This window comes from Myotis brandtii, unplaced genomic scaffold (genome assembly GCF_000412655.1).
Source record: "Myotis brandtii unplaced genomic scaffold, ASM41265v1 scaffold157, whole genome shotgun sequence".
NCBI classification, from domain to species: domain Eukaryota; kingdom Metazoa; phylum Chordata; class Mammalia; order Chiroptera; family Vespertilionidae; genus Myotis; species Myotis brandtii.
In genome coordinates, this window is record NW_005355708.1 from 4416471 (window position 1) to 4426093 (window position 9623).

The window sequence follows — 9623 nt, forward strand, 5'->3', positions numbered from 1 at the left end:
CCTGGTTTCTCCTCCAGTCACTTCCTGGAGGCGTGGGTGGGGGTGGAGATGTTCAAAGGGATTGTGAGGCCTGTTCTTCTGAGAGGGGTCCATTCACTCCACCGCCGGCCCCTCGGGGCCTGTTCCTTTACTTTGGCTCAGAATTGGGAGGCGGAGACGGAGCCTCAGACCCCGCTACAGACAGCAGGGCCTCCTGCCTGAAGAGATCTGCGGGTGAGTGGTGTGTGGGAGGCTCCAGGCTTGGCTGTACCCCCGGAGGGCGCCTCCCAGCCCTGCACGCACGCACACGCATGTCCACACGTGTTTCCCATCACAGCTGTATTTCTTCATCTTTAACAAGGTGCCACATTCCTTCCCCTCTCTGTAAACCAGGAGATCAGAGGCTGCAGGGAGTGGGCCAAGGGGAAGAGGGGCCCGAGAGGAGGGGGCTGGCGAGGTTTACACCCCATCCTCCACACTCTGGCACATGCAGACGTTCTGGGGTCTCTACAGTGCTGCTCTGGAGGCTGTCCTGTGTCTACCATCCTCTGTGGGGTCCTGGGGTTTCCATAAGGCAGTGATGGCGAACCTTTTGAGCTCGGCGTGTCAGCATTTTGAAAAACCCTAACTTAACTCTGGTGCCGTGTCACATATAGAAATTTTTTTTTTATTTGCAACCATAGTAAAACAAAGACTTATATTTTTGATATTTATTTTATATATTTAAATGCCATTTAACAAAGAAAAATCAACCAAAAAAATGAGTTCGCATGTCACCTCTGACACGTGTGTCATAGGTTCGCCATCACTGCCATAGGGGAAGGTCCCTCCTCCTCACATCCAGAGGCCAATCACAGATCAGCACTGGTCTGAGTGACAACTCCGACTCTGTGCCCCTGAGCACAACGGTCCCCTCCCCATTCTTGCCTTCTCTTTCTTCTCTCAACAATGAACCAGGGCTCCAAGGGCGGGTGGAGGTGGAAGCAGCACCAGCCATGGGCCAGGACAGAAGGAAGGTTTGCCTGGACGTCCCTACACCCAGGCAACATTCCCTCCCTTACCCACTCCCCAACCTGGAAGGCCGGGGGCCAGGGCAGTGCTAAGCAACAAATGATCCCAGAGTCCTCCGGGGTTGCCCGCAAATCACAGTCACCCACACAGTCTCTGTCCTTCTGCCTGGTGGCTCAAAGAGGAGACCTCCTGGATTTCTGAAGAAGAAAGGCCACCCCGTCCCCTGGCTCTGGGCAGAGGAAGGACCAGGGCCTGGGTGACCTCGCCCATCCCATGGATCCTGGCAGACCCCCAGTGCAATATCTGCATCCCACAGGCTGCCATGTTCTGTACCTGAGCTCTGTGAGTGTGGAGACCCTGACCGGAGCCCTGGCTGTGCAGAAAGCCATCTCAACCATCTTGGAGAGGGACGTCCTCCCCACGCCCACTGTGGTCCACTTCAAAGTCACGGAGCAGGGCATCACCCTGACCGACGTCCAGAGGAAGTAAGGGACTTCCCTTCCCCTGGGGTGGCAGGGCGGGGCTGGGCAGGGTGAGCTGGAGGGGGTGGCCAAGGTGGTTATGGATCAGTGAGGAAGGCAGAGTCCAGTGTCCGGGACACAGTGGGGTCCATGACATGCTGAGTGACTCCAGGCAAGTCCTCTGCCTTCATTGAGCCTCCCTCCCACGACCTCCTGCCACCAAAGTGTCCTTTCACTGTGACTGATGCAGATGGACTCAACCAGCATTCATTGGTCATTGACCAAGTCTGTCCCCACGGATAGAACATCCACCAGTCACTCTGGCTGACCACTGGGACTCAGTGGGATGCGGTCCTGCCTTCCCTGGGCTCAGGGATTTAGTCTAGAGCAGGAGCCTGGTCCTGGGCTGGAGAAACAAAGATGACCAAGACGTAATTCCTATCCTCAGACATAGTGGGTGGGGAGCAGAAAGGGGCTAGAACACCCTGGGACGGGCTCTTACCAGTTCCCCTTCTCTCCTGCCTCCTCCCAGGGTGTTTTTCCGGCGCCATTACCCCCTCAGCACCCTCCGCTTCTGTGGCATGGACCCCGAGCAACGCAAGTAAGTTCAAGGTTGGACCAAATGGAGAAGGCTGTACAGGGCCGAGGTGCCCGCTGAAGCTTCTGTCTGGCTCTAGATTGGGATCCCAGACAGAGCCTGTGAACCTCAGGGGCCAGGAGCAACAGAAGGAGGGGAAGGCGGGGTACGGTGGGGGTGGGGACACAGCTGGCCATCCTCCCCCTGCTCAGCTGGAGTCCATGGCATGGAGCAAAGCCTCAGTACTCACTACTGCCCGTGTTCCCTCCCACAGGTGGCAGAAGTACTGCAAGCCCTCCTGGTAAGGCCTTCCTGTCTGCTCAGTCAGTCTCCCTGAGGCAGGGCCCCAACCCGACATGGGGAGGGAATTAGAGAAGGAGGGAGGCCCCACCTTCCCTTAAGAGCCCATGGTTTTGATGGGGCAGCACAGACCCTGGCCCTCAGGGAGTCTCCAGTCTGATGGGGGAGGCACGGCTCTGACTTCAGGGACCCTTAATCTGTAGGGAGGCTCCTGTCTGGTGGCCAAAACATGTCCTTGCTCTCCCCACTCTGATGGGTAATGCACAGGTCCTGTCTGTGCCCAGGGGGCCCAATTTTCAAAATGAGGAAAACCCAGATCTTGAACACAGGGATCTCCCAGTCTGGCAGGGGAGACCCATACACCCCCTCCCAGAGAGCTCCCATTGTAGGGAGGTGCCGGGGCCACTTGGCTAGGGAAGGGGCAGGGTGGAGTACTGTGGGCTGAGTTTCCCCCTCCCCACCTGGTGCCTCTCTGGGGCCCCCTCCTCACTCAGGCTGTCCTCTCCCACCAGGATCTTTGGGTTTGTGGCCAAGAGCCAGACCAACTCACAGGAGAATGTGTGCCACCTCTTCGCGGAGTATGACACGGTCCAGCCAGCCTCACAGGTCATCAGCCTGGTGGGTGCCCTGCTGCAGGACACAGAAAGGATGTAGGGGGGCTCTCCCTGCACGTGCTCCCAGATATCCCAAGGGAATTGCTCGTAAGTCCCCTCCACCCCCTGAACAAGTGGCCGTAGCCACACTGATAGACCAATGCATTGAACTGAAGGAGAATGATACTACATTGAAACCCAATATGACCTTCATCAGTGACCTTCATCCAGGCCCCCCCCCCCCAGGCCTCAGTTTCCTCATCCATGAAAGGAGGCCAGTAGACAGGGTCAGCTGTTCTTCTCAGACTCTGGGGGGATCCGAACAAGCTCCCTGTGATTCTGAAGCACACCCTCACCTGAGGACCCCCACGGGAAAACAGCCTCAGAGGACACCTGACTCCATCAGCCTGGACGCTACCGACACAGCAGCCTGAGTTAGAGGCCTGTGCCCCTGTTTCATGGCAAACAGCAGGTGCTGGGTCGGACCAAGGGGCCCTGGCCAGGGCTGGGCTGGGCTGGGAGCAGAAGGATGCAATGATTCCGGGCCAAAGGAGCGATGGACTGACTCTCTTTCCCTCCATAGCTGTTCCTTTCCCCATTTCCCGAAAGACTTGTTGGGCAGCTGTTCCCAGGATTCTCCAGGCCAAGTGGCCATGGCTGTTAGAGCAGCTTAGCAAGAACTTGCCCCTGTGGGCAGAGCTGACCCAGCCCCCCTCGCGTCCTTGATGTCTAATCCCCTCTATTGCAAATTTTTGGTAAGCAAGTGTCCTCTCACTGGTGTCACAGCTGCCCTAGTGTTGCTTGTGTAACCCACACCTGTCGTGGACACGGCAAGATCCCTGCTCTCCAGGGCAGACACAAGGGTCAGCTCTCTCTAGTTCTGCCTCAGTTCCACTCTTTCCGAGTCCCCTGCCACACACACACACACACACACACACACATGCATGCACGCGGGCGCCCTCTATAGTGGTGTAGCATCAACTAGGCCTCCAGCCACAAAGAGGCAGCAGAGAGTCAGGAATGCAAACAGTCAGCCACTCCAAGAACCTTGGAGAAACTGGGCGGTCTTTCCCACCCCAATCCCAACCCTCCTCCCACCGAATTCTCCAGAAGCTGGGATGGTTTTTCTAGCAGGCCCGAGGTTCTAAGGAAACCACTCCATGAGGATGGAAAGGGAGGCTCAGAGAAGCCTGCTTTTGCTCCATGAGGAACAAGTACCTGCCCCCTCCCAGCTGTGGATCTTGCCAGCGCATCATTATCTTTGACCAAAGTTGGGCCTGAGGGATTATGATTTCAACCCAAGAAACCAAACTGGACTGAAGCGGCCCTGGGCTGGCGGAACCGGCTGAGACCAGCCCACCCAGCCTGTGGTCGGGCACTGCCCCACCCCCGGAGACTGCAGACTGCTAGACAAGTTTCTCAAGGTCACAGTGCTCAAGTTCTCAAGGTCAAAGCCTGGGGGCTGGCAGAGAGCCCTCCATATACCCATGGGTGCCTGTGTAGCTCCCAGCACTGAAAATAAAGTGTCTGTTTTTGCATAACAGTTGGTTCTGAGGCATTCAGACTGTTCCCCCAGAGATGGAGGCCTGAACAGAGAAGGGAGCCTGAGTTGGCAGGTGGTAGCTGTGTTTTAGAGACCACCTGTGCCACACTCCCTCCCACACCCCTGACCACAGCGGTACAGTCTCCACTGGCATCCACTTCATAAACCATCACTCAAACCATGTCGTGTCCCTCACATGTCCAACACATCTGTTCTTCATGACCCCTTCCCTGTCACTCCGCCAAGAAGACAGACAGACTTGGGATTTCCCCTGTGTCCCGGGGCAGGAAGGGTAGAAACAGGGAAGATAGACTTTACCCATTTGGAAATAATGAGGGCAATGTTACCAAGTAGACAACATTCCAGCTGGGTCTTTAAGGATGAAGAGGAGTTTAGCATGCAAAGAAGGGGAGAAATCAACTTTTATTGGGGGGGTGGGAAGTCCTGTGTACTAAGTACAATGTGAGACACATCATATATGTTTAATTCCATTTTACAGATCAGAAAACAGATTCCTAGGGTTAGCTTGCCCACATTCACCGAGCTAGGAAATGGCAGAGAAAGAGGATTCCAAATCTGTGCCCACTCTACTGTCTCAGCATTCTCAGACAAGTAGGTAGATGAACTTGTGTGTGAAGCACACGGGTATGAAAGGGTATCACGTCTAGTGGAGCTAAGGTACATGGTACCCAAAGGAGTCGGTGAAAGGAATCAGAAGAGCCACACTCAAGGGGCCAAAGAGCCACATGTGGCTCGCGAGCTGCAGTTTGCCAACCACTGATCTAGAACCACTGGTAAGCTGGCTGAATGGAAATCCTACAAATAGAGAAGTAAAGAAGAAAGCACACTGAGACTGGTAGGAGACTCGGAGGCACTGAACGGGCTGGTCCAGCATCCACGTGTGCCACTTTTTTAATTGGGAGGGAGATAGTCCCTGCAGAGGCCGCCCAGAGGAGCAAGGGGTCCCAGCCCCACACCAGACTCCCAGTCCAGGGTCCCAGAGCTAGGAAAAGAAGTCCCTATGAGCAGTAAGAACTAAGAGCTGTAAAAACCAGTGCAGATTGGGGCTCAGTGACACAGAGGCTGCTGGAGACCCAGCTATTTCTCTTAAAAGGCTGGCACCACGAACTGAACTTACAAGGTCATGCTTCCTCTGAGCTCCAGCACCAGGGCAAGGCTCTGGGGAACACAGACACATATGAGGAGGAACTGGATTGTCTGGCATCAGGGCAGCTTTCTCCCAAACAGAGGTGCTTGCAGGGATCATTGTTCCTATCTTGGGATCTCCCTGGTTGCAGGGCTGACTGGCAGCCATTTCTGTTTGCTCCACCCTGGTCATTCCCTAAGACGCCACCTCATCCAATTTACAACCCCCACCCAAGCTGCATGCAGCAGCTTTTGCATATGAATGGCCTTTTCTTGCTCAGGGTAAAATCTCTCAGACAAGCTGCAGCTGGGTCAGGGAATCCCAAATCTATCAATAAAAGACCCAAGACCTGGAACTAGCACCAGCCTGCCTTGCTTCATAGCTGGGCCTCATCTGGGCACTACCAAACCCGATACAAAGAGGAGGAGTCTGCAGATCTCTCTGTAGCCCCCGCTAGGTGGCCCCAGGCAGTGGCTGCCATTGCACCTCCTTGGAGACCTAAGAGCCAGTGTACCCAGTGGTCAGTGTCAGACCATACCAGATTACAACTCTACACATCCATAAGCGACACACTCACGGGGCAGACTCAGTGAGCACCAAAGGGGTGTCTCCTGCACAGCAGCTCTCCCACTGTAGCCACAGCTGGTCCTCACAGCCAATTGGCCTGGAGGCCAATTTCTCCCAATGACACCAACAGCAATCAAGTCTCAACTACAACAAGACTGTGCTCACAGCCCACAAAGGGGTGGACCTAGAGCTCCCAGATCAGGTGACTAGGTAGGCTGAGCCACTCGGCCCTATAGAACACCTACTACACAAAGCCACTCTACCAACTCAAGGAGACATAGCAACTCTACCCAATACATAGAAACAAACACAGGGAAGCAGCCAAAAGGCAGAGACAAAGAAAAATGTCACAAATGAAAGAAATGAATGAAAGAAAGCAAACTACTGGATATAGAGTTCAAAACAACAGTTATAAGGTTACTCAAGAATCTTCTAGAAACCTCCAAAAAAATGGAAAAGGACCAGTTAGAAAGTAAGCATACACTGACTAAAATAAAGAATATACAGGGATTCAACAGTAGAGAATCAAATCAATGATTTGAAATATGAGAAAGCCAAAAAACACACAACCAGAAGAGCAAATAGAAAAGATAATCCAAAAATATGAAGAATAGTGGAAGGAACCTCTGGGACAACTTCAAGAGTACCAACATCTGCATTATGGGGGTGCCAGAAGAAGAGACAGAGCAAGATATTGAAAACCTATTTGAAGAAATAATGACAGAAAACTTCCCCTACCTGGTGAAAGAAATAGACTTACAAGTCCAAGAAGCACAGAGAGTCCCAAACAAGAGGAACCCAAAAAGGACCATACCAAGACCCATCATAATTAAAATGCCAAGGGCTAAAGACAAAGAGAGAATCTTAAAAGGAGCAAGAGAAATGCAGTTAGTTACCTACAAGGGAATGCCCATACAACTGTCAGCTAATTTCTCAACAGAAATTTATGCAGGCCAGAAGGGAGTGACAAGAAATATTCAAAGTGATGAACAGCAAGGACCTATAACCAAGATTACTCTACCCATTTCCCCTGGTACTAGTCTACTCAGGCTATCATAACAAAATGTCATTGACTGCATGGCTTAAACAACAGATATTTGTTTTCTGGGTTCTGGTGAGAGCTCTCTTCTTGGCTTGTAGACGGCCACCTTCTCACTGTTCACACAGCTTTTCCTCAGTGTGTGTCCTGGAGAGAGATCTCTCCCTTCTTCTTATAAAGTCACTAATCCTATCAGATTAGGAACCCACCTTAGGACCTAGGTTCCCCTTAATTACCTCTTAAAGTCCTATCTCCAAATACAGTCACACTGTGGGTTGGGGCTTCAACATGTGAATCTGGGGGACACAGCTCAATCCATAGCACCCCTACTCCTTCCCCAGCCATGTTCCCACCCCGACAGTCCCAGTGCTGACCAGGCTTGGCCCTCAGCCCACAGCAAAGCAGACCTTCTTCCTGACTCTGGGCCCTTGGAGCCAGCCAGGAATTGTATTATAACTCTGTTTTCTGGAAGGCGGCTCAGCCTTTACCCCTCTCCAGCCGGATCTTGCCAAGGAGGGCAAGTGGAGCTTGGCTTGGAACAGGCCTCTGGGAAAAGGAGACAAGCCAGGAGGAGGGAACCAGATGGGGAGGAGAAGGGAGAGTGTCACTCACATGCTCATTCATTGATTCACCAACTATGTGCTGAGCTCCCAGATGAACAGCGGATGAGGCACCCCAGGGTTGACCGGGAGATGGAGGAGAGCCTGAATGTGCCCCAGGAGAGATGCTCTGTCCTCCACAGCATCAGATTTGACACCTGGTGAACACTGAGGCGGGACATATCCCTAGTTCAGCTCACTCCCACTTGTGCATGCACTTGTGCACACACGCACACACGCACGCACATGCACGCGCACACCTTCCATCTTCTGCATCAAGAGTGAGAAGCCTTTATAGTCAGCCAGATCTGGAAGCAGGAACCTGTGCCATTGACCAGCTGCCTGATTTAAGGGCAAGTCACTCCTCTGGACATTGGGCCTCCATTTTCCCAATTGCAATACCCACCCCATAAAATTATGGTTACGGGCCCTGGCCAGGTAGCTCAGTTGGTTAGAGTGTTGTCCCAATACTCCAAGGTTGTGGGTTTGATCCCCAGTCATGGCACATACAAAAACCAACCAATGAATGCATAAATAATTGGAACAACAAATCAGTGTCTCTCTGTCTCTCTCTTTCTCTCAAATTAATAAATAAAAAATAAAATAAATTAAGGTTATGGGAAGCCTAAACACACACTGGACACGAATGCACTTTGTGGCCTACATAGTACAAATGTTTGCTATGCAAAAAAAAGCACTGCTATCTTTCACTAAGCACCTAAGGCAATGCCAAGTACCATGCCCCTGGAACGGGAGCTCTGGGGGGAAAGCGACTCACCTCGTTCACCACTGACTCCCCTGAAACAGTGCCCGGCACACATCAGGCCTCTTACAGCTAGTGTTTGTTAGGAGCTTTGCCATAAGTTATCTCATTGAATCTTTTTTTTTTTTAAATATATTTTATTGATTTTTTACAGAGAGGAAGGGAGAGAGATAGATAGTTAGAAACACACCTAAGGCAATGCCAAGTACCATGCCCCTGGAACGGGAGCTCTGGGGGGAAAGCGACTCACCTCGTTCACCACTGACTCCCCTGAAACAGTGCCCGGCACACATCAGGCCTCTTACAGCTAGTATTTGTTAGGAGCTTTGCCATATGTTATCTCATTGAATCTTGACAGCACGACCTAAGTACTATTATTTATCCTCCTCTGATGGCTATGGAACTGTGGGTTAGGTAATTAAGTCAATGTCCCAGTTTCCAACCATAATAAGTGGTGAAGTGAGATTTGAAACCAAGCAATCTGGACCCAGACCCATGGCGAGAATGATAAGAATGATGACATTTGGAGCTTATTAAACCAGAGGTTTAATCCCCTGCCTCCGCCATATGCACCAGGATAGGGTCCTCTGCCCTCCCTTCTGGTGTTTCTGCCCAACTCCTCTTCTCCCCTCAGGGATCAGGTTCCCCGGCCCACCCTGGTGCCCACCTCCGGCTGCTCAGGATGCTGACAAAATCACCGCACACACACCCCTTCTGCCTGGAAGGGGGCACATCTTCCTTTGTCATCTTCCACCTAGAATCTTCCACCAGGACCTCCTTCCTTCCTCCCAAACGATAGCCCTTATTACTTAGTTTCCCCTTTCTGGTGCCGAAAGAATCCTGTTCCACTTGGCTGCCCCACTGGGAGATAGTACAAAAAGGACATTGCCCTGAGTTCTAATCTGCTTCTACCACCAGCTTGTTTATGCCTTCAAGCAAGCAAGTCACAAACTCATGTAGGCCTCAGTTCCCCATCTGTGTAATGGGTGAACCCTGGTCTTCCCGGAAGTGACCTCTGCCGGCTTTTAGGCTAGAGCCATTTCC

At 52.3% G+C, this 9623-nt stretch overlaps 1 protein-coding gene across 6 annotated transcripts in view; it reads left to right on the forward strand.

The window, feature by feature from the left end:
• Positions 1 to 4464, forward strand: part of TNS4 (tensin 4) — a 24100-nt gene extending 19636 nt beyond the window's left edge. For 4 of the 6 annotated variants that reach the window (XM_014536123.1, XM_005861854.2, XM_014536124.1 and 1 more), the window contains 4 exons: positions 1307 to 1475; positions 1984 to 2052; positions 2303 to 2329; positions 2841 to 4464. In XM_014536123.1, coding sequence (XP_014391609.1) covers positions 1307 to 1475; positions 1984 to 2052; positions 2303 to 2329; positions 2841 to 2982 — 407 coding nt within the window. In that variant the 3' untranslated portion in view covers positions 2983 to 4464. Of the gene's footprint in view, positions 1 to 936; positions 1164 to 1306; positions 1476 to 1983; positions 2053 to 2302; positions 2330 to 2840 lie in introns of those variants that run through there. The other 2 variants (XM_014536122.1, XM_014536126.1) reach the window with 2 other exon arrangements.
• The last annotated feature ends 5159 nt before the right edge of the window (positions 4465 to 9623 follow it).